Source organism: Elgaria multicarinata, chromosome 8 (assembly GCF_023053635.1).
Source record: "Elgaria multicarinata webbii isolate HBS135686 ecotype San Diego chromosome 8, rElgMul1.1.pri, whole genome shotgun sequence".
Taxonomy (NCBI): domain Eukaryota; kingdom Metazoa; phylum Chordata; class Lepidosauria; order Squamata; family Anguidae; genus Elgaria; species Elgaria multicarinata.
This window is the reverse complement of record NC_086178.1, coordinates 74,055,367-74,081,078: the sequence shown is the minus strand read 5'-3', so window position 1 is coordinate 74,081,078 and position 25,712 is coordinate 74,055,367. Positions and strand designations below refer to the sequence as shown.

At 39.5% G+C, this 25,712-nt stretch overlaps 1 protein-coding gene across 2 annotated transcripts in view; it reads right to left on the bottom strand.

Annotated features, from left to right (window-relative positions):
* Positions 1-25,712, bottom strand: part of ZRANB1 (zinc finger RANBP2-type containing 1) — a 63,528-nt gene that overhangs the window by 19,683 nt on the left and 18,133 nt on the right. The window contains exons 2-5 of one of the 2 annotated variants that reach the window (XM_063132799.1): positions 21,169-21,273; positions 19,166-20,016; positions 7,817-8,004; positions 4,604-4,757 (exon numbers count right to left, since the gene is read on the bottom strand). In XM_063132799.1, the coding sequence (XP_062988869.1) occupies positions 4,604-4,757; positions 7,817-8,004; positions 19,166-19,979 (1,156 nt within the window). In that variant the 5' untranslated portion in view covers positions 19,980-20,016; positions 21,169-21,273. The remainder of the gene's footprint in view (positions 1-4,603; positions 4,758-7,816; positions 8,005-19,165; positions 20,017-21,168; positions 21,274-25,712) is intronic. The other variant, XM_063132798.1, reaches the window with a different exon arrangement.

Sequence of the window (25,712 nt, the reverse complement as noted above, 5' to 3'; positions counted from 1 at the left end):
CCCTTTTGTCCCTGGAAATAGACAGGGCTAACCAGCTTCAGATCAAGTGTTCTATTTGAAGTATATTAAGTCTTCCTCTGTATGAAATTATGATTTAAGTTATTCTGGTCTCTGTTCATAATTCCTAGCTAGTGTCTCTTTTCACAAAACTTGTTAGTTTTTACCTGTGTACGCACCAAAAACCTGAAATCCTAGAACAAACTTTATGCTAGTTTTCATGCAGTGGTCCATCCATCCTACAGAGCAACACCTTACCCAAGGATGAAAGATTAGACAGTAATTATACCAAACCATTGGATCTACATTTGTTTTCTTTAATAAAGACCTTACCACTGCCTCCTTCAACATACTGGGATCACACCATTTCTTAAAGAGGCATTAACCATATCCACAATCTGTATCTCCACAGCTAGACATCAAAAAAACTATTTATCATCTGAAAAAGTTATGTTGGACCACACTGAGCAGATGCAATTTTAACAGAAAGGTAAGATTTCTTTGCCACCATAGCCACCACAAATATAAAAAATGGATTCTTACCTGTGTTCAGTCGGATCCGTTACAAGTTTTCTACCATTTGTGTTCAAATCATCGACCTTGTCGTTTTATCGCCTTCAACCCCTCAGAATACTAAGGAGCTGACACAGCTCTACGACTGGGTCGAGGATGTTCGGAAGTGATCATATCAATAGCCCAAGTAATCCCCACCCCCCATTCCAGTTGGAAGCCAGGGCTTCAACAGGATCACTGGCTAAGTTTGCAGGAAAATACTCAAGAGACCTTAGAAAACCATCTGATTTCATCACATTTACTCTTCCACCCTTGCAGAGGTTCCAACTTGAAGTTCCAACTTGATCAGTTCCAACTTGATCAGTTAAGTATATATCTTTCCCACCCAAAATAAAGTAATCTATTGAATTGCAAGAGTATTCTGTGCCATGAGATCATAGGTCAAACAGCCAATATATTCAACTGGAGCTTGATAAGTATAGGATAAATATAGGATAAGCTTGATAAGTACAGGAAATACATTCAAGTTCATGTCACATAAAATCTCTGTGTAGAAAGTGTAATATATGAAACAATCTTATATTACACTAGCACTTCTAGACAAAATTAATTTAGGAGAAGGTGATTTCAATTTCAATTAAGAACTCCATTCCAGAGGCCACTACATGATCATTATTATTATTATTACTTCTTCAAGTAACACTGTTCTTGCTCCCTTTCCCATCTCCCCCACTTACCAAAAGAGATGCACCAAATGTAATTATTTTCACTGAGTAGAGTAGTCAGATGGTCTGTTTTGCATTACGTGATCCAGTGAATCAGAACTAATTAAGTACAAAATGCAGAGCTGGGGGAAAGGAGTGTTACTGTTCTTAAAATACTTTTTGGTAGCAAATAATTCTCTACTCTAATTTGAGCACAGTGATTTCGTATTTATGAAATCACTACTCACATAAGTACAAGAATTTTGAAAGGTAAAGAAAGATACAAAGAAATCAGAAGATGTACTGCAGTCACAGCAATCAGTTACCATAACAATTTCCATGTAGAGTATCTTAGTGTGATGCAGTGGCTAGAGTGTTGGACTGGGAGTTGGCAGATCCAGATTTTAGTCCCCACTCGACCATGGAAGCTCACTGGATGACTCTGGGCCAGTCACAGTCTCTGAGCCCAACCTACCTCACAAGTTTGTTGTTGTGAGATAAAAGGAAGAGAAGGAGGGTTATGTATGCTGCCTTGAGTTCTTTGGAGGAAAAAGGGCAAGATACACAATAGGGAATTCAAACTTCATGACAGTGAGCTGTGACATCCCCTTTGTAGCAAGACTGTGACATACCAGCAAAAATATAGTTCATATTCCTAGAATCGGTCACAGCCTATTTATCTAAAATGCAAAATCAATCTAACTATTTTAGAGTGGGTGTCCTGCACTATGTGCCAAAACTGGCACAGCAAGGTGGTCAAGAAATTAGTTCAGGCCCCAGACTGAAGGGAAAGAAATGGCAGCCCAACTAGCTTCCCTTTAGTCTGGAACAACGGGGAAGATTGAGCTCAGGGGATTTGTATTCTGAGGCATACATTCTATAAGTCAAATTCCATCTCCTCCCTACAATAGCCTTCTGAGCTGCAGACAACATGAATCAACCCAATCACTACATGTTGATGCCCATTGCAGGGATTTCCACAAATTCACACAACAACCACTTTTGCCCACAATGCCTGCCATCATAGGGACTATACTGTCTTCACAGTCACTTTTCTGGTGGAGCTGGACACCTCCTTGCCAAGCAGAAGGACTGCAACAGCTATCCCTATAGACAGCTCTAAGATACTAAGCATCCAAAACCAGCTAAGGAGATTCTTATGGAGAAGCGGGATTCCCACATCACAACTCTTTAGTTGGATCAGGAGTATACATAAATCAGATGTACACCAAAGAGCAAGTGTTTATTCACTCTGCCTTGCTTTCATCAGAGTGTTCAGGCAAATGCACATTAAATTGAAAGCAAATTCATTTCAAAATGTGGAGTGCATAAGCCAAGATTTTTGACACTTTGCACCATGCACTTTTGGTTTAAAGGATCATAAACTTGCCATGAACATGTATTAATAATGCCTGAAATTTCCTGGTATCGATCCCCCCTCATATCCATTGTATTTTGAAATAAATGAGTTCAAAACTGTTTGGAGAATTATGAAAGCTTAGTGAGAGATACTGAACAATGGAAGGTTTTAGTTCAAGAAATTGTAAAGCGGCGACACATCCCGAGGTTGGGGTATATTATTTGGTCTGACCCAAAGCTTAGTTTGCGGGTGTACAAACCACATTTCCTTACCCATTTTAAATACAATGGGTATTAGTGGCATGGGACTGCCCATGCTTGGAAATATCTTGTGCCCAAAACAGAATTGGGTCAGGTGCAATACTGTGATGTCTTTATTCGTTTTTTAGCAAGTTGAATATTGTTGGCATGAGGGTGCCCTGCTTAACACCATCTAGGACCCCAGGAAGCATTGGGCCAGAAGCAAGGCTGAGGCATCTCATACAGACTACTCTCCCCATGGTTTTGGGTGGCCTAAAGCTTATTTTGGGATGTACCTTATTCATATTCTGGCTAGAACTCTCTACTTGCATACACATTTGGATAGCATCTATTGTGCTTGCTTCTGAGTCAACCAATGAGAATGACACTGGGAAGCTTGCTTCTGCATGAAGATTTAATACCAAATGAATGTTAAAGTACAGCCTTTTGATTTGAAAATCGATTTTGAGCTTTAAGAGTGAACCTTTTCTTGTTCTGTCCGATCTGAGATGTAACAAAATGCACAAAGCTTTGCTCTACACTTGAGAAGGAAACTATTCGCAATTGCACTTGCTTTGGTAAATCATGTTATACCCAAATTGCAGCATTTATTCCTTGCAAAAATGTAAGTGTTGGAGCAGCTCAGTGACTAAAATCTTGAGAAGCTCAGGGTTGTTCAATTTTTTTTAAAAAATGAACCATTCTCAATATGTTGCATTAAAAAAAGTTGGATACTGTTCTGTAAGAGTAGGGTTACAAACTGTATGCTCACATACCTCTTTAGCCTTCCTTCCAGCATGCCTTGGACATAAGTTCTGTCTCTGCACCCTACTATATACTAATAGCCATCTTCTAGAATAAGCTCCAGGAAACTTCTTTCTTGGATGCCACTTGCATATCCAAGATGTATTTCTAGAACTAGAGGAAGGCTTGACACAGTAGTTCCCATCAATTATATTTTCCCTTTGCATGTATACATATATACATCACCAGACTTCCACACAACACTAGGGCTCATTTCAGAAACATCTACTACAGTTCTGAAAAATTCAATGACTATATCATTACACAATTACAACTGGTTGCTTTTGTAACATATTCATCCCTTTGCAAGCAGTAGCAATTGCCAGCAGCCAGCAGGAAGAAACATGGATATTTTCTAGCAACAATCATCTACACAGTAGCCCTATTCAGAAGTCACCTTAAACCACAGCTTTAACGGTGGTGGTTAAGCCAGAAAGCCAGGCTGTGTTTAGAAGACACCTTAAACCACGGCTTTAACCATGGTGAATAAGGCTTTTTGCCTTTTTCACCATGGCTAAAACCATGGTTTAAGGTGCCTTCTGAACACAGCCCAGCTTTCTGGCTTAACCACCATGGTTAAAGCTGTGGTTTAAGGTGTCTTCTGAAAGGGGCCACCATAGGCAATCTGGATTTGAATAAGCCTGTAAACATTTCCATGGCAGAGATTTAATTAACAAAACTAAGTTTGAATCCAACACTAGAATACAGACCTGAAGACTGGGTTATAAAAGCACATGAAAGTGCCTTAAACTAATTTCAATGTTAATGGAATGCTGTGAGGAAAGTCTACCTATATAAGTTTCTTTGTCTCTAAATGTGTCACAAGAGGCTTAATGACTGAAAAAACCTTTGAAAACTAAAAACACTCTTGTAGACTCTCCAGCAACTTCTGCAGAAAGAGTTAAAAGAAGTCAGAAGTTGGCAATCCGGTAAACCCTTAAAATTAACGAAGGACAAGTTAACAGAGAAAAGTATGTCACAATTACCTGCGGGTAATGTAAATGTTACAAGGTCAGTTAGGAAATAGCAAGCAAAATCTCCCTTCCGCTGATGAAGAGATGCAGCAATTTCACGCCGGATTTGTTCAGTAAGCTCTGGGCACACCATAGCTGGAATGCACTTAGCTGCATGTTGGGATACCTGCAACAGGGCATTTCATGGCTTTAGTTGCTTAAGAGAGAAATAGTTTATACATATTAAACATCTGCAAAAGTTCTTTTGCAAAAGACAGCTTACAGTAAGTCAGTATCACATAAGAGCCAATATGTTGGGCATGATGGGCTTGGAGTGGATTCCAATTCTTACTCAGCCATGAAGGTTGCTGGGTGATTACAGGGCAGTAACATCCTTTCAGCCTAACCTACCCCACAGGATTGTTGGAAGAAAATGGGATAACTCTATGTATGTCATTCTTAGTTCTTTAAAGAATGATGGAAGCTAACAAGATACCAATTCAGTTTTAAGAAGATGACTGACACTTTACCCAAAACTTAAATGCTACGTGGCAATTAACAGAAAGTTAAGTTCATAAGAAGAATTGCCAGTAAGCGTGATCAATCTTTGAACTAACTGATATTCTTTCAGATACAACACATTTCAATAAACAGCCTTATTTTCTGCTAATATCTTGTTAATGCATGAATTGACGTGTTCACGCTATGGACACAGCTGAGAAATATTTCTATTTATGAAAGGTCCTGATACGGCAGGATACTGAGGACAGCTTCAAATGTAACATATTGGGCGTGTTGCATGACAATGACAAGCCTCTCTGAGAATAAGCTACATGGAGTGGTTTATTTTTGGAACCCACACTTTGCCCAACAGACAATCAGGGTTGCCTTGGGTTGTTCTCCTTCTGCTTCCCCTTGGACTTCCAGATGGTATCCCATTGTCCTTCGCAGCAGAAGAAATCTTGTCTGTCTGTCCCATCCCCATCCCTGATCCGATTGTGACCCCTTTTCATGCCCCAGCTTTCTTTTATTTTATTTTTTCAGACCTAGAAACTTGCCAAATGGAGCCATAATTCGGGGGAGGGGGTTCAGTCTTTCAGAGGGACACAAGAATGCACTTAGGGCTGTACAATATGTTTACCTTGCCTTGGCAATGCCCTTGTATGTTTCAGCAGTCAAAGGGAACAAAGTGTACTAGGAAGGATGCAAAGAAATTGACTAGAGGCAATTTGCCCACTGCTGACAGTGCCAGGTTACAAAAGTAAGTGCAAGTAAAATGAGGTGAGTTGGCCACTTAGCAAGGTGATACTCAGAGTTTGAAGTTTTGAACTGACACTTGTCAGTGTCTTGCTTCCATTCAACACTTTCCCAAGTTTCCAGCTACTCAAGAAAGGGAGACGTTAGACTCTTTTTGTGGCTCCCTTTCATAGTAACCATGACTGCAACTGCACCAAATAGAATCCGTGAAAAGTGGACATCCAAATCGCCCTTTTCTGGAACAGCTGTTAACTCTGGGAAGTGCTGAATCGGGGAAGTGTTGAACAAGCCACCCTGCTGGAATTGGACTGAGACTGCACGACACAACAACACACCATGACTTGTCACTCATGATGGGCTGTCATGTCATAATGTTATGTGAACCCAGTCAATGGCTGGGTTCACATGACATGATAACCCATCATGGGTAACTCGCACATGACAATCCATCATGTTGCGCTATGAGAACCCAGATCGATTCCCACACGGTGATTTTGCTTGGGCAACATGTCACCCTAAGAACCCATGGCTTGTTTCAAGACTATTGTTCCCACGATGGGTTGGCCCTGCCAGCCCATCGTGGAAACAATAGTTGTGGGCAAAACACTCAGTAAGAGTCGCAGAAACCCCTGCAGCTTTTGCCAAGCGATCTTGCAGTGACTGCCTCTCCACAGCCTCTCAACAATCCTTTTTTTAAAAAAGACAACCCATTTTCATGGAGATTCTTTTTTCACAGAGATCTACATGCCACCGCCACCTTTTTCCTGCCATTCTCACTAACCACAGCAACCTTTGTCAGTTTCTTTGACAGCTGTCAAACATAGCCAAGGTTACTGTAAACAGGTGCAAAAAAGGGGTGATTTGCAGATCTCTATGAAAACGACATGCTTGGGAATTGGGCAACTAGCAATTCAAAGCAGAGCACACACAACCCCAAGGGTTGGAGCAATACTTTAAACTCTGGGGATCACCCTACTCAGAGGATAACCTGCACCCCTTTTCCCCACCTGTCACATGTCAAAGGCTGTAAAATCAGCCTTTATACAGTCTCCTCTTGTCATTTTTTGTGCAAATGTGTGAATGCAATTGGGGTTGCAGTTCCTGCAGCGAGGGGGATTTGGTGACAGACAAGACGGGTCTGCCGCCAAATCCTCTGGAATACCTGTGTGGGCTGGCAGGAGGACAGAGGGAATAGGAGGGGGAAAACAATCCATGGTGAGCCCAATTGTCTGTCAGGCTCACCATGGGTTGTTCAGACGACAAACCACACTGTGTGGGTTATCTCACAGGATGAGTTATCATGTCATATGAGTTCAACCACTGGCTGGATTCAGACAACACAATAACCCACATTCAACAGTTGAATATGGATTGAGTGTGGGTTACCATTGAACTGTGGATTGTTGTTAAACCATGGGTTATCATGTTGCCTGAACCGAGCCACAGTAACAAACCATGGTTTGTTAACCATGAACAATCCACAGTTCACAACTCAACAAAAATCATGAATTGTTTGTTGTTAACAAACCATGGTTTGTTAGTGTAACTGGGTTCAGCCAACACAATTACCCATGGTTCAACAACAATACATACTAAACCCATTCTCAATCTTGAGTGTGGGTTACTGTGTGTCTGAACCCAGTCATTTTCTACATTGAAATTATCTCCCTATAGGAAAAATTCCTGTACAAAGTAGCCACAAGGGATCAGTTCCAGTATTCTATTTCTGTATCAGAAAATTGCCTGTATTATGTAACTGAGGGGAAAACAAGCAGCCTCAAGGATCTGCATTGGGCTCAAAGGTGTTTATCTTATTCATATATATATATCTGGTTTATCTGAACATTTTTCAAAACCACCAAGATGGTGAGACTGACCAACTAAGGAAAGCATCATCATTAATCTCATTACTCAAATAGTACCTGTTGATGTTTCTATTATTTCTGGAACTCCCAACAAGTACACATACCAGAAAAAGTGAAGACTCACCTCTGTAAGCAGAACTGCTAACATATCTTGTCTTTGAAAACGTATAGCAAGATGAACAAGTGTGTATCCTACATCAAAAGCAGAAGGGCGATTTAACAAGCGTACTTCATCTGCAGTAAGCTGCCGTGCAATATCTCCTCCTGACGACTTGTATGCTTCAATAGCAGCTAAGTCACCTTCTACAACCCCTAGACATGGAAGATACATTAGAAATTTTACTTTTAGATAAAACAGTCTGCTATAAACCAAGTTACCGTTTATCACACAGTTTCTTATGTGCACCCTTGGAATTCTGACTTGGAGTGAGCGGGAAATAGGATTTGGTTGCTATTATAGGTGGAGCTTTGTGGCCCTAACTAATAATGTATGCACAGTCCACAGCAATACATAGGATTTTTTCTGGAGTGCACATGAAGGTGGCAGCCCATTCAGTACCTGTTCATGGAGCAGCACAAATCAAGTGCACTCAGTTCTTGTTCCTTTCAACCTCTGTCCAATTCATGGTAGTTCAAGAAAAGGAAAAAAAGAGCTGCATATATTCACATGGCCACTGTGCAAGGACTTCAGATACATGAATAATGAAATTAGCTTCTTGCATATAGTTGCACTAACAGAGTCTCACCTGAGGAATCCTTCTAAAATGGAATCCTTCTAAAATGGACTTCAAGATAACTTGGCCAGATTCTCTCTCTCTCTCTCTGGGCACTGGATCAATATGCCATGTTTGAAGGCATGGATCTAAATCCAAATGCCAGATCTGGCTATCTCCATGAGAGGAATATTTCAGAAGTTAATCAGGATGCAACTTGAGCATGACTGCTTGAACATGATGTAACAGAACTCAATGAAATCTTCCCTATGGTGGCATTCCATCGATTGTGAGCTTATTTACTTGTTCATTTGTTTGGGAAAGATAAGAAACGGAGAGAAAGACTCCCGTCTCTTACCTTTACTGCACATCAACAGAAATGAGAGACCCTGCTGAGTCTCCCAAGTTTCTGCACTAGACAGAGAGTCTTAGGAAGAGGGTTGGTGGCCATAGCCATACCTCCCTTTACTTACCATGACAAAAGGAAAAAGCCAGCTAGGATAGCTCCCTGGGTGTACAACAGCTGGATATAATGTATAAAACGTGCCAGTATAACCGGTTATTCCTGCCTCCCTGCTTATTAAGTATAGGAGACTTTTTGAGGCTATAAAGACCCCCTTCTTACCCTTAAATCCCCTTTGCTCCTCCCCATGGGTCTGTCTATCATGGGGGCCAGGACACATAGGTGCATAAAGGCTGGTTTGTGCCTAAAACCAAAAAGGAATCTGAATTTAGTATTTTTGAACACACACAGTTACTTAAGAGCAACTAATATATTCAAGAGAGGTATATCTCATCTTTTGAGAAAAGCCCTCACAAAAACCAATTGTGCCCACATCTGGGAATGGATTTACAAAACCAATAGTGTCCACACCTAGGAATGGAGTATGACTTGGACTTAAAGAGTAGAAGCCAGTGTTTAACTGGGTTAAAACATGCTGTAACTTCACTGCATCCAGCTTCCAGATAATTTTGGCATTGAATGAATAAGAATTCAGATATTATTGGCAGCCAATGAACTGACAGCAGCAACTCCAGTCCATGCCAAGTGGCGGGGGGGGGGGGGGCGCGATAATCTGAGGAAGAAAGCCAGTTTAGAAGTAACCTGATGCAGGTTTTTTGGAATGTTTTGAAATTGATTTACATAGGGAAATTTGCATCAGAAAATGTTCTAATCCCCTAGAGAGTGATCTAATTTAGCATGTTTATTTTACTTGTGTTTAGTAGACAAAGCTAAAATAAAGTTACATTTTTGTCCAAATACATCACATATTTGACTTGAAATATTCGAGGGAAGAAATTAAAGCACACTTAATGTGGTTTAAATTTATTTATTTATTATGTAGAAAATTTTATTGGAATACTTGTAAATAATAAAGACAATAGTATGCACTTCCCTTACATTGTTTAAATTTAAGAAAGAAGAAAAAATAAAGGTACTGAAAGCTGTTGACACACTAAGGGCCTCACTGCTTGGAAACCTCCAAATCCCCAGGCTTTTAAGATTCCTATGCCCTGCCAGTTTGAAGCCAAAGGAGCAGGAGGAGTGGCAGATGTGATCTTTGCCTCCGCATTCTCCAGTCTTGGATTTTTTGCTAGATCAGCTTTTCAGCCTATCCAGCAAGGGTGCTTGAGGAGAAGGAGCCTGGAGGAGGCTCAAGATAAATTGTATCCTGGTCGTTTGGTCGTTCCAGTCTCTTCCAATCCCTGCCCATGAAAATATTCACTTCCCCCCCCCTCCAAGGTCAATTTTCTGACCTTAGAGAGGCAGCTGGCACAGTTCTCTCCAAGCCAGCTGTGAGGGATTAAGGGTGGATCTCCAACTCCCTCTTTCAATCTCAGATCGGGGTGGGTGGGGGGTGGATTATGAATCATCCTGCCCAGGAACCATAGGATTGCTCTCCAAAAAATTGTAGCAACACGAAGTATCGCACAAGAAATGTTGACAATAATCTATTTCATCACAGTTCCACTCTCTTCCAATGAGATTGTTGGGGCACCTTCAGTTTCACTGTAACTACTTATTAGCTCCATTTGACAGTGAAGCATATATGCATTTAAATGATATATATGTATTTTCCCACATATTTGCTAGCTATAATCACCTGAAAACATTACAATAAATCTGCCAAACTTACCTAATATTGTATTTGCAATTGGCCTCCATTCACTGTTACTAATGAAAATTTTATGCTGAAAAATACATCATGCTAAGGACAGGTAATAGCATTGGCCACTACTCCTGCCCATGACCACCATCCTTCAGGCATGCCAGTCCCGAAACACACCCCACTTACTCCTAAACTATGGTCCTTGCCTGATGTCCAAGCCGTAGATATGACAAAGAAAGCAGAAACAAAATAAGCTTTTAGAGAGAGACAGAAAGAGAGACAGAGAGAGGGAGAGATAGTGGCAGTATCCAATATGGGTCCATGCAAGCCCTACTGGCCCTGGTCCATGTGTGGCCATGATATAGTGCTGCCAGAAACATGCCCTGACATGAACAAAAACACTGATTTCTGGAAAGGGCAGATCTCACCCCTTCCAGAAATGTCTGTTTTGGCACATGTAGGGGCTTGCCCCTGGAAGCGCTATAATGCAGCCTCACGCAGACCTGGGCTGTTCCATTGATTTCTATGAGGAAGTAAAAATCTGGCTCCCCATTAATAAGTAAAACTCCTTTTCTGCCCATCAACGAGTTACTTGACTCTACATCCATAGCAAATGAAATTATGCTGCAATAACCAGAATAAGGTGGGAGAGAAGGCTGCCACAAAAATATTGGACAAGGAGACAATATTGAACTAAGTGCCTTCTGGTACAAACCCTTTGGTCTCACTCCCAGGTATGAAGTGGTGTGGGTCAGCCACACTGTTCCCCAATCCCCTTCCTGCTTTTTCTCCCTACATAGAGCAAGAAATCAGATGCTCATATAAAATTCAGGATCAAAATCAATAAAAGCCAACCAAAAGCAGCAGCTAAAAGCTAAAAAACAGCAACTAAAACCAAGATAAAGGTATCTTCAGTTAAACCACATGAAAACAGGATGGATTTTGATGACTAAAAAGAAAGTAATAATCATACTAGATGAACATGCCTAAGGAGATGTGTACAGTTCTGAAAAAAATATTCTCAGAAATTGTACGAAACATTTATTAAAATCATATCGCTTAATATACACGTCCTTCCGCATATACACAATGCAACAAAAAACGATAGTGGAAGTAACCTGAGAAAGGAAATACTTTGCTATCTGAAGTAATTTCTTACTTGTTCATGGATTCATGAACCTTTATCATCATTTTAGTATGCTTTTAGGATGTTTTTAATATGTTTTTTAACAGTGTATACTATGTTTTTAATCAATATTTTATGTATTTTGTGCTTGCTGTTTTTCCCCGCCTTGATCCAATCGGAGAGACGGGTAAGAAATAAATTATTATTATCATCATCATCATCTTCTGATTTGTAAGACAGATTTTCAAAAATAAATTATGAACTTAAGATGTGAGTCAATGAACCAGTTCACAATCAAAAAGCCCTCCATGGGTTGAGCCACAGTGCATGCTGGGTGTCATTTTGCATATTCAACACCCAACCATGGATTGTCATATCATGCAAACCCAGCCACGATTGGTTATGCAAGGATTAAACAATCCTCTGACAGTTAAGTAACCTTCACATAAACCAAGGTCTATTATTTTGCCAACACTTTGCATATTCAACCCCCAACCATGTGTTGTCATGTTGTGCAAACCCAGCCGGCATGGGTTATGTGAGGGTTAAACAGCAGACCTTTGGTTACGTTAGGGCTGTTTAGCCCTCACATAACCAATAGTGGCCAGGTTCACATGAAACAACAACCCACGGTCAGGAGCTGAATAAGCAAAATGCCAGCCACGGGTCACAGTGGTTTAAATAGCCCATGGCAGGCAGTTTAATTGTGCAGACCAGGACATTTTCTCTTGACATGACAGGGCATGACATACAGGATACTGTGGCTACATTGTGTTGAAAATCTGAAAATTCAGTGCAGCTTCTCTGCTTCTTATCCTTCTGTAAAGTTATTCTACTTGTTATCAAGCAGTTTTCTGAGTGGGTATGGAAAAGCTAGAATTCTTCATTTGGAGTTGTTATAATAAGACCCATTAGTCAGAAAAGCAAGTTAGTGAAATTGTTCAATGTACCTTGCTAAAACACTACATTTGCCCCACGACCAAGTTTCACTATCATTATCTTCAAATTATGCATTTAGTCAATTTAAAATGAACAGCATTTCCTACATCTACAAAACGATGGTTTCAGCAGAGTATCTGTTCTTTATTTTCAAATCTAGAATACGTTATCCTTAAAGATGGAATGAACTTCATTATTTATATCAAATTACATCATCCATATCTTGATATAAACTGACAACTTTAGGTCATATATCAGAATTTTTGAGTAAATGATACAAATAACTACAAACCTAAAGCATTAAGAATGTTGCTCCACTATTTTAATCTCCCCACCCACAAAAATAATGTGTGTTAGCAGTAGGAAGTTTTGCTCACTGCTTGAAAACAGTGGCTTAGAAAATGTAAAAGTTACACCAAAGAAGGGAGACAAGTGATTTACATTACATGGAGACAGAAAGCTAGTAAGAGTAGTGATCAAATAGCTCTGAATAATTAATGAATTAGAATCCAAGCCAACTGACTGCAAAAACACACACACCTTAATTCATTTTCTCCATAAAATGTATCACATTACATCATCCTTGAAATCAGTCAAATGCCTACTTGTCTGGGGCGTATATTAGTTTCTTATACAGTTAGGTTGCATGACTTCACTGTTCACACCATCCTGGTGATATAAGAAAATACAGATAGGGAAGTTGGTAAAAGAGGAGAGGAGTTAATTACTTAGAACAGCCTTCCACAATCTGCTGTCCTCCAGATGTTTTAAACTACAACTCCCATCATCCCTAACCACAAGCCATACTGACTGGGGCTACTAGGAGTTGCACTCTAAAACATCTGGATCAGGCAAAGCCAACCTATTGTATAATGTAGCTTTGTCAAAAAGGCCATATGGCTCATTTATACATTCTACTTCAGCGGAAGCCACTGTGGACTTACTTAGCTCTGAGGCACTTGTCCTTCAGAGGCATCTACCCTTAGTTCATGCACAGCTATCCTGCAGAACAGGATAGCAGTGCATGAGCAGGACAACATAAACTCACAGTAGAAGGCTGTAGAAGAATTCCTAAGGCCACCAGGATGCCTTAGCAACTTAAATATGATGCCCATATTTAATTCATGACTGCAGTAACAAGTAATCTAGCCAGGACTTCCTGTGCTTGCTTTAATAGAAGTAATGTGATCACATGCTAACATTCCAAAAATCTCCACTGTGAACCAAGAATGACAATCAATGGCCATGTCTGGATGTCATTTTAAGCCATGGTGGCTTAACATGCTACTCATAGTAGATTATTTTTTAAATAGTCCACGATGCCCCAGCCACACAACCAGGCTAATAAGCTACTGTGTATAGCTCATTAAACTACTGTGCATAATCTAAGTCACCACCCTGCCCTGCTGCAAACAGTGGTGTTGTTTCACCCACTGACAACATTGCGGCAGCCTGGTTTAACCTTCCACAATATCCTAATGAGAGGAGAGAGGTGTGGGATAAAGTACAGGGGCTTAATTCAGCCCTTCCAGTCATCACCCTGACAAGGGGGTGGCAGCTCTAAAGCACTGGAAGTTTGCAGGATCAGGACAACCTTCATACACAGCCTCCTCTAGTTGGGAGGTATCCGATACACCTTCAAAAACCTGCGTGATTACTCAGAAAGGAGCAAAAATCCCATGTGCACCAAAAAGAGGGTGGCAGCTATAAAACCTCGGACGTTTGCAGAATCAGCACCTAACTTCATACACAGCCTCCCCTTGTCAGGAGGCACTCAATGCACCATTAAAATCCTGTGCAATTCACTCACAAAAGAGCAAAAATTCCATATACAACAAAAAGGTGATGGCAGTTATAAAACCTTGGAGGTAAACAGATCGGGGACAAGCTTTATACTCAGCCTCCCCTAGTTAGGAGGCACCTGAGGCACTATCAAAACCCTGTGTAATTACTTACAAAGAAGTGAAAATTCTGTGTGCACCAAATAGGGTGGTGGCAAAAATAAACCTTGGGGAAAAAAGCAAAATAAAATGGCCAAATAAGCACATCTCCCCCATAGCTTAAAGTGCACGATTGTGCAGATACAAATTCATGCTTATTCGCATTAGCACAAATTTGTACCCATGCAATTGTGCACTTTAGGCTATGGGAGAAATGCATATATTTGGCCGTTTTCTTTATTTTGCTTATTTTCCAAGGTCTATTTGTGCAATTTGGCGCACATGGGATTTTCCCTCCCCCGAATGAAATTGTACAGGGGAGGCTTTCTATGAAGTGTGGTCCTAATCATGCAAACCGTCAAGGGTGTATAGAATGGCAGCAGCTATATGATCCCATTTTTAACACGTGACTCTATAGGTCAGCAAATTACCCACGGTGGGTTAAATAACCCCTACTGCACACCATGAATTATCAGAGTGGGTTATTTTGGGAAAATAACCTATTGCAGGTTTAAAAATTCCCAACAGAAGAAATGATAATCCATGATGGGTTAAATAATCTATAATGGTTATTAAACCCATCGTGGGTTATCATGTTGTACAAATCCAGTCAATGTGTTGATGAAAAGGGAGAAGAAAATGGAGGCAATCACTATCACAACTTAGTACACAGATTTGCTCTCCTCCCTTTGCCCCATCAGATAATCCCGGTAAATATCAGATTAAATTTAAAATGATATACAAATTAAATGATATACAAATTAAAACAATATGAATGACATAAATTCATAAGCCTTTTAACGACTAAAACTACATTTTGAAAGTTACATGGGTTAACCAAAGGTTTCCACTTACTTTCCCAACTTTGTTATGGAAAGCACAGGTTCCTTTCTGCTCCAAGATTGTGGTATCAACCTTGAGCAGGATAGGAGATGTATCAGCATAAGCTCTATCCTGTTTTACTAGAAGTTAAAATTTTACATATTTGGGGTGCATTTTGGGCATTTGTGTATGGTTAGCACATATTTTGAAAATCAGAGAGATGGGTTTGCTTATTTGAATTTAGAAGCATAATTCCAATAGATGCAAAGCTTTATCTTTCAACGGCAAACTTCTCAAGCTTCAGTCTTTGTAGTGTTCACTGTTGACCCGGTTTAGAAATAATAACTCAGAATATGCATATCAGTTGTCGTTGAATTGTGGGTTATCATTACATGTGAACCCTGCACTATGGCTTAATTTTGGGTTATTAACCATGAACAAACCAGAGTTCTCAACACAACAATGAACTATAGGTTCTCTTCTTGGGTTGTTCCTGTTTAAAAACCCTTAGTTAAACCATAGTACAGGATTAGAACATGGGGACAACCCACAATTCAACAAGAACCCACAATTCAACAGCAACCAACAATTCAACTCCATACTCAATCCCTGGATTGCCATTACATGCAAACAAGGACAGTGTGATCTAATGTTAAAACAAAGGAGAACATTCCCCACTAAGTAAAAACAGCATTCTCCATTAGCTTCAAGTTTAACTACTTGAAAAAAATTCAAATAATTCCAAAGAGAATACAGAACTGATGCTCTACATTTTTACAATTAATAGAACTGATTTAAAAAAGAGAAAGATGAAGGTTTTGTGTTAAGCTGTTTTGCTATGTTTAAACAGCTTGTTACAGAGGAAACATTAAATTCTGCAGTTATTGGGAAGTGCACCCTCACAAGATTTAGAGAACCACTTTGAAATGGTGAGCCTTTGGCTGCGTTCGGACAACACAATAGTCAATAGTGGGTTAACCAACTTCACAGTTGATTATTGAGGGGGTACTCTCCACACAACATTCCCCGACTGTGGAATGATCTCCCTGATGAGGCGCGCCTGGAGCCAACACTGTTATCTTTCAGGCGCCAGGTCAAGACTTTTCTCTTCTCCCAGGCATTTAACAACGCTGTTTGTTTTTTAATGGCCCCCAGAACTGTTGTTTTATAAATGGATACTGTTGTTTTTATACTGTTGTTTTTATGTTTCTGATGGTTTTTAAATTTTGTATACTTTTTAATGTTTACTGTTTTAACTTTTGTGAACCACCCAGAGAGCTTCGGCTGTGGGGCGGGATATAAATGCAGTAAATAAATAAATAAATAAATAATCAACCATGGTGTGGATTAAGGCCAGCATCAAGTTGACTATTAGTCAATAGTTTGTTTGATTTCCACATCCCCCCTCTCCCCACCCCTCAGTCCTCCCGCTCTTATCCCATCAGCCATTGTGAGTTCTGCTGGCTGGACTAGAGCAGCAGCTGCCACTTTGGTCAATTTTGCAGGGGACTCTGTAGTTGTCAAAAATAACCAACTGTGTGCAACGAAATAGTCAATTGTGCCAGACACACAACACGATAACCAACGGTTGTTCAAATAATCAATTCTGCACAGCGTTGGTTATTTGTGTTGGTTATTTCAGCTGAATAACCAACTGTGGTGTAACAAAGACCCAACAGACGACACAATTACAAACCGTTGACTATTTAAGCCACTGTTGACTATTTAACCTACCGTTGGTTATCGTATTGTCCAAACTTTAACTGTGCTCCTCCCTTTTTGTTCAGCAACCAGGGCAATTGAGGCTTAAAGGTATAAAAGTGTGCATAGACAACAATATAAACTCACCACCAGTTTTGATTAAATTGTAATTAAATTAAATTAATTTTTAATTAATGGTGGAATGAGGCTGGCCATTTCGGCCTTAGTGGACTTTTTTGAAAACTGTGAATGCCATAGGAACCTAGCATGTCAGAGGTTGGTAAATACCTAAACGTATAACTCACATGTGGCAGGAATATGGGTGGATACACATCTGAGTGGATCTGCTATTATGATAAAGATGGGCTACAATCATGCTTTTTACATTAAACAAAAACACCATGCAGAACCATGGCGAAGAACCATACAGAATCTAATCCTCTCATTTGGTTCCTTTCAATGGAAACAACTCATCACATACCAGTTTAAATAAATGCTAGAGTGACTGATATCATCATTGCTAAAAATAATTATGGAAAACAGCAACTTGAAGTCACTATAAAAAGATAGTAAAGAAACAGATTTAAGCAGGAGGAAATGTAATCATATTAGAAAAATCAATATATTGTCCTTTTAAGGGTGCACTGCAGTACAAGATCAAAATGTCCTAAAATCCTTAGAGAGTTACTTGCATTTTGAACCTAAAAATCTTAGTCAAAGTAATAATCATATATCCTCTGCTCTTTTTAGGGTGCAAAGGATTGCTCCCTCAAAATCTATAAAAAAGCTCTATAGAAAACACTACCTTCTGGGTACATTCTTTGCTTGACCAACTAGAAGGAAGACTTACTTGCCTCGGGCAGCTGAGCAGTTTGCAAACCTAGCATATTACAATTACATATATTATAAGCTAGGTTTATTACATTATTCTGACACAAGACAGTACTACCCTAAAAATGGGTTGCAACTAGACTTAGTCATGCTTAAAATCAATGTGACTTAAGTTACCCATTACTAAATTGTCCCATTGATTTCAATGTGTGTACTCTAAGTATAATGAGGTCTGATCGAACCCTATGAGGAAAGAATCCACCTCCCACAGAAAAAGCTTTCCTTGCAGTGCTTTGTATATTGGTGTTGCTATGAAGGAATACTCCCATTTATACCCTTTCTCCCTACTGCCGCTAATGCTTGGAAGTGCCTCCCAAAACAATTGTGTGATGCTACTTTTCTCTTCCTGAAAATTCTTCTTCAAAATCCAGCCATCTATTTCTGATGCCCTACAGCAACCGAAGTTCAGACTACATAACAGCTGTTGTGGATCAGATCAAGGGCCTATCTAGTCCAGCATTCTATTCCCACAGTGCCCAACCAAAGGTCTATGGGAAGCCCACAGATTCCCATATAGCCCTCCTGTTCATTAATTCATATTGAGAGGCATACTTCCTCTGATGCTGGAGGTAATATATAGCTATCATCACTAGTAGCCACTGACAGCCTTATCCTCCATAACTGTGATGCTACATGTGATGGCAAATGTGTTGTTAGCAGTGACATCCAATACTTTTTTTGTTTTTTAAATGGACACTTCTAGGCAGGGAAGCAATCTTCATAAGGAACACAGAGCACAGTGGAGGTTTAATCTTTCCCTCCCAACTGTGATCCTAACAAAAGTCACATACACACAACACTGCAGTTAGCCTTTGGGGGAAATGCACCAATCATTACATGCACCAATCTTATTAATTACCTTTTAAAAGCATAAATTGTCTTTTTATAATATGCTAGACTATTTAAGAAAAAAAATGGTTACTATATTAAAAATATTTGTTACTACTGCAGTCAACATAAAGAGCTACAAGAGATATATATCTGTAGTTATTTTTAGCTGACAGCTACACACTTGTGTAAGAACTACACTGTTTACAAACACTAGTGAACTGCAGCTGCTGATTCTAAGTGGCATCTTGCCATCCTACAAAGGCCAACACATTTTTAGATGCATTACCATTCATACAGGGCAGGTTGTTGATAAAAAGCTTTTAAAACTTTTTGTTCCATATCTTAACGAATAAGCACCATGCTTTTTCACTTGAACATGAAATATGACAAGGAACTTACCAACACAAGCATTGAGAAACAGCCAGTCTGTCTTCTTCATTCTGTTTTTTATTTGCTTTAGTTTTTTGAAGTCAACTTCAAGTTCTTCTTTACTGCCAACAGCTCCAGCCAGCTCAATTCTCTGAAAGTCCATTTTCATTTCAGATTCCCGTTTGGTTGTAGGAGGTGATCTTCTTTGGCTATTACCACTACTACAGCTGCCCCTCCACCGAGTTCTGTCTTGCTCATTTATTATTGAAGAAGCCTCTTCTGTTTCTGCCAATTCTATTGCTTCAATGTTGTTGGGTCTTGGATGATCACAGACAACACATTTTCTGGCCTTAGCCCAGTTTTCATATGTACAAACAGAACAAGTCCAATGCTGTGTCCTCATATTCAATTTATTTCTATCATTGTACTCCTCACAAGGATCTACAGAGAAAGGAGCTGGTCTTGAACCAGACCCTGAAGACTGAGGGGATTCTGTGGGGCTCCTGGTCCTACGCTGAGACAAGCACTGAGTGCATCTTATTGCACGAGGCCAGTTCAAGTATGTGCACATGTGGCATGACCACTTATTTGCACTTTCCATACTGTAGGATGACTTAACTCTTGGTCTTGCACTGGAATCTGGACATATCAAAGGGCTGCTGCCTCCTTCAATACTTGTAGGATCCCAGTCTCTACCAACATCACTTGAACCACTCTTGAATGGATCTTCTGTGATAATAGTTCCACTAGGTCTTTGAGCACGGCACATGGTACACTTGATTGCAGATGGCCAGTTTTCGTATGTACAATACTCACAAGCCCATTTTATTCCACGTTCTGTCATCCTGCACTCCCTGAAGTTAATTGTTTCAGGCAGAAAGCTTTAAAAAGAGAGTAAGAATAAAACTATTAGAACATACACATTATGTATCATCCACAACTCTGGAAGAAAAATCTTTCTAAATTCTTCAGAAGAGTGACTAATTTCAAAGTGAGAACAAGCCATGGCACGCTTCAAGATCATGCACCCCCTCCTCCCCTTTTCTCCTCTTATGCCGGCATGTGTACACATGCACAGGATTACACACTTTCAGTTTCAATTTTGTAGTGTCCTATGAAACAGTTTTTCTGTTACATCCAAACTCAGGGAAATGTTTTGTTAAAAATAAAGGTTCAAAACACAGTTTCAAATTCTAGTTTGTTTGAAAGGAAGTGCACATTGAATAAACCACAGGGAGCACATGAACCAGAGGCTCACCACAACTCATTCTTGTAACGCTAAACCATGGTTTAACATTACATCTGAACTAAGCCTTTATTGCACTTAACTATCTTAATATGGCATTATTCAGCAATGTACCTTATTCACATGATGGAACCTGCAAAGTAGCCATCACCTGCCTTAATTATTTTATTTTCTCTCATGCAGTGAAAAAATGCTGATTAGAAATGACATGTTTTAATAATCTAGTTATCTCAGTTTAGTGAAAAATAAAGTTTCTTTCAAAAATGAACTGAAAAGTATATTGTAAGCCGTTTTCTGCTATTGCTTAGCAAACCTCAGTATATATACCCAACATCAGGAGATTTATAAATTGTGAGAATGCACCGGATGCCATCTTTACATCCTATTATTTTATTAAGAGGGGAAAATAGGAAAACATTCTCCAAGCTATTCCAAAATCCCACCAAATGAGGGTTCATTACATACAAGCTGGAAAACCTCAGCTTATTAAATCAGAGTACCCTATTTAAAAAAAAGTTCAAAGATTGTGTGCTTACAAATTCATCCAAGAGACAACACTGCAAGCAGCATTACAAGAAAGCGATTGTTACATACATCTACAATACAAAATTAAGTGAGCTTTAAACAGGTTAACCCAGAGGAATCCAAATATTTATAATTTTACAAGGGTCCTCAAAATTTAGTAATCACAAACTCATCACACAACTACATTATACAGGGGTCTGGGAAGAGGGAAGATGTGCGTTTTCAGATGGCCATATGATTTCAAACAAATTGTTACATTTACTTTTTCTATACTGAAGATCTATTTCATCTCCATGCTGGGTCAGGCCTTGTCCTCTTCTGCAGAAACTGCCAAGGATGACCAACAGCACTATATAAACAGCTTTTCCTATAAACAATACGAATTCTTGTTAAAATTTTACTCTAGCATACAGAAAAATAGTACTGGTATACTAGCTAAATTCCAACTCAGTATACTGAAATTAAAATCATTCAAATTTCTCTAAAACAAATGTTAAACAGTCATATCTACAGTAAATTAGTGAATTGGTTCAAACCAAGAATGGGCAACATGTGATCCTCCAGATGTTTTGGCTTCAACTCCCATCAGCCCTCATATTGGGTATGCTGGCTAGTGTTAATGGGAGTTGGCCCTCCAAATATTTGGTTCTGTATGTGTTCCCCCATCCTTGGTTTAAATAAATTGAAACTGTAACAGAAACACACTTGCCTATAGGACTACTGTTTCAGTAACACACAACTTTAATAAATATGTCCAACTCCATAATTCATTAAGTAGTATCAACTTAACAATATAGCTTCTCCCATTTATCAATACATTGCTTTCAGAATACTTTCAGAATAGAGAGAATTCCCAAATGGTTCAGGGATTATTCATGAATCAACATTCAAACAGACTAGATTCTCACATGTTCTAGACCAGGAGTGGGGAATGTTTTTTCTTATGAAGGCCTATTGATCTGTGGGAAATCAACTAGGCTGCAGTCAACAGTGGGTGGAGTTTGTAGGATTGTATACTGCTCCTTTTCTCTGCTACCCCATTGAACCCTTTCTCTGCAACCCCATAGGGCTGCAGGTGTCACAGTCCAGCTCTACAGATAACCATCCTAGGTTTCACCACCAGTTAGCTAATCTGAACTGCTTAATGGAAAGGTAAAAGATTATCGTAAAGATTATCAGTCAAGGAAAATGTATTCAAATTGTCTCCTGCAATTGGTCAAACCAACTAAAGCTAAAAGATCAATCTCCAACTTAAGGTATCCAACCTTACAAAGTCCAATAAGGACACGGAGAGATGATTCTAACTCACTCTTCCCATTTACTCATTTTAGAGAAAAACTAATTAAATGCACTTCTTTATATGTATAGCCAAGGTTTCACCTTTTCAAACAAACCTCCATTTTGTAGTCAAGACAACAACTAAAAACCTTGTCTCGTAGGTTTTTAAACAACTTATATAGCCAAAGTTGCATTGCAAATCATAAAAAACAAGTCTCTGATTCAGTTCACAGGCAACTCCAGCATGTAGTTTTTACACATCGTGAGGCACAGAACATATGTTATGATCTATGTACTCCAAAAATGATCCTTTGAACAGGCATCCACATATGCAGGCCAGTTAACACATGTTTCTAATATAGTTGGGGGAGGGCACACTAACTCAGGGCCTCCTTCCTCACCTTAATGATTTTGCATATGTGGTTTTAGAAAAGAGAGGGTTACAAGTGTGATTTATAATTACAGATCTCAGACTCTACTCTTCCCCCACAGCCAGTGGTTCTCATCTCCCTGCCTCGATTGCAGTGTTCTGAGAAGAAGCCCTTTTCTCCCATTTACATAAAAAAAACCATTTTTCAACAAAGCAAACTTAACCGTGGTTTGTCAAACTTAACCGTGGTTTGGCATTACATCTCTACTGACATCAACTATGCTTAACGTAAACTAAGGTTCCCATCTTAACCAGGACAAACCCGTTTCAAACTCTGGTTAAGATGAGAACACTGATTAACATGAACCATTGCAGTGGTTAGTGCAGATGTAGTATCAGCCAGGGTTAAGGCTGAAAAGTGAAGGGAAGGAGGAATTCATGAAGGTGGCGGGGGAGAGGGGGAGAAGAGAATGGATTATGCCGGTTGCAGGATGCCTAATTAGCATAATTACTCTTGCCAGACACAGGGTGTCATGACATCCAAACCCAGCAAGGCTGGGTGGTTTACAAATCACCCTGTAACACTAGAACAAGTCATGGGTTTCATGATGGTTTGTCAATCACCCCAGCCACCTACCATCGCTGAGTTCAGACATCACAACAACTTGCAGCCAGTGGGGCCACTAATTATGTGAATTACATGGTTCACTAGCTGCACTTGCTGGGAGGGAAAATAAGACACCGTGACTTATTTTCCCTCTGTGATTGTGCAAATCTAGTCAACAGAAATAGCATACTTGAGGCTGGCTCCTAATTTTCAAAACCATGCTTTAAAGGAAGCCAATGTAATGACTGCTTTACATGAGTTTATTTAAATTACGATAAATACCAGTGGCAATTTCCATAATCACCACCAAGGCACAGTTTGTTGGGTTGTCCAAACCCAAACAGCATGGCCCGTTGGAGCAGGAAAGTAACCTCCAACACACTTACTACAGACCATGGGTTATTGGAGGGATGTTTCCTCCCCTAACAAGCCATACCACCCAGGTTCATACAACCCAACAAGCTCCACCGTGGCAGTGATTATGGAAAGTGCACCCCCACATGCACCCAACACACACCACAGTTTAAACTAGCAAAAATAGCTTATTCTGATCATATGAAGTGGCCCTATATCTGCTCTAGTCTCAAGAGAATTAGAACCACACTCAATGAAACATTTTCATGACTCCATTTATAGTACAGCATCATAAGTAACTCTTAAGGACCTTTCTAAGTACTAAACAATATTAAAGGAAGTATATATTTATACATATATAAAAACATATTCATTTTCATATAAAGGGCAACTAAAATGATTAAGGGAATGGAGCAACTGCCCTATGAGGGAAAGTTACAACAGCTAGGATGGCTTAGCTTGGGTAAAAAGTGAGTAAGGGGGAACATGACAGAAGTGTACAAAATTATGCACAATGTCCTGCTTGTGGGTCATCAACAACTGGTCAACCACTGTGCAAACAGAATACTGCACTAGATTAAACCTTGTCTGACCCAGCATGGCTCTTCTTATGTTCATAACAGAACATCCAACTATAACAGAACAAAGGCAAGAATACTTTTGAAAAGTTAGAGTGTGTAAAATTGCATTTTAATCAACAAGGGGTTTCTTTTTATATGTCCTACTGAAGTTATAAGAGCAAATTCCACTAGTTTCAGATGGAGTTTGTGCAAGACAGAAACATAAGACAGAAACCCATTTAGTGTGAGATTAAAAAAAATAAAGTCATTAGAACGGCACTTCATGCAAAGACAATTTTTCCCTAAGACAACTTATAATGTACACAAAGGTTTACCAACTATAGGCTATTTGTTTAAAGTGACGGAAGTCACTCCTGAAGCCTTTCTCCACTGTGAATACTACAAATTAAATTCCTCTTGCTCTACACCAAGCCTTCGGCTAGTAAACAGATGAAAATGATATAGCAGTTTTGGCAACAACTTCTGGCAGTTTCCAATGTCTAAGAACTGCATGCACAAGGTTTAGAAGGAAATCAGGTAGAACTTTTTCTCATAAGGTTGTGAAATAAAATACATCATGAATTTAAGCTATCTTTCTGTAAGTGACATTGCAGCTTTACTCGAAGTATCAGTACACAGTCCTTTGTGATGTAATACATCTGAGCAAAAATAGTGCCTCAAACTCATAGTACTTAAGTTATGAGCTTGAGGCACTTAAGTTCACAGTTATTCATTCATCCCACCCACCCCATCCCCAACATGTATCTGACAACAGGAGAAGTTTAGGTCACTACACACATTGCATCAACTGAGAATGTCACACTTGCTTTTCAAGTTTAGGTCACTGCAAGTATACACACATTGCATCAACTGAGAATGTCACACTTGCTTTTCATAAAGTACAGATCAAGAAAAGATTGTCCCCACTTTTCTTTTGAAAAAGCAGTGATTTAAAATAAGCATGCCTGCCCTTCTCAACTGATCAGGGTGAATGCATTTGTTCTTGCTACTATTGTGCCATCCTCCTCATTTCTTCCATTTCTTAAACTGCAGGAAGCTCAGCTACTCAAGCATGCCACATGGATTGTATAGAACTCCAGCGATACAAGTATGGGTAAGCAAATTTATCTGCAAGGCTAAACTAAATCAGAATGTTTTGTTTCACACAGTAGCACTTCTTCTTGTCTACAGCAGAGCCAAAGTACTGCCATTTCAGTGTAGTAATTAAGCTTTATATTTGCTTGCGGCTTTGCTCCAAGCACAATATTAGTGCTATTAAACCAGTTTAAACAATGGTGACCTTTCCAGTACACATCATTTCAAAAATTTAGACTTGTAAAATCCATTTATTTTCACATGTGCAATCAAAGAACTGCAGGCCTTGTATAATTATTAGTCCAGCTAACATTTCAAAGATTCCAAGTATAGACCTGCTTCATTACCAAGGTACAATGACTGTTTGCCACCTAAATTGCAATAAAACTGTAAGAGGGCTCACTACATCTAACCAAAGTGTAACCTAAATAAAACCAATCTAATGCTGAGAGTGTTTCCCTGAGCATTATTCAGTCTCCAGAAGATACAAGCCACTCCCTACTGATACTGTAGTAATACTTGTCTGAACTCTGATCCTACTA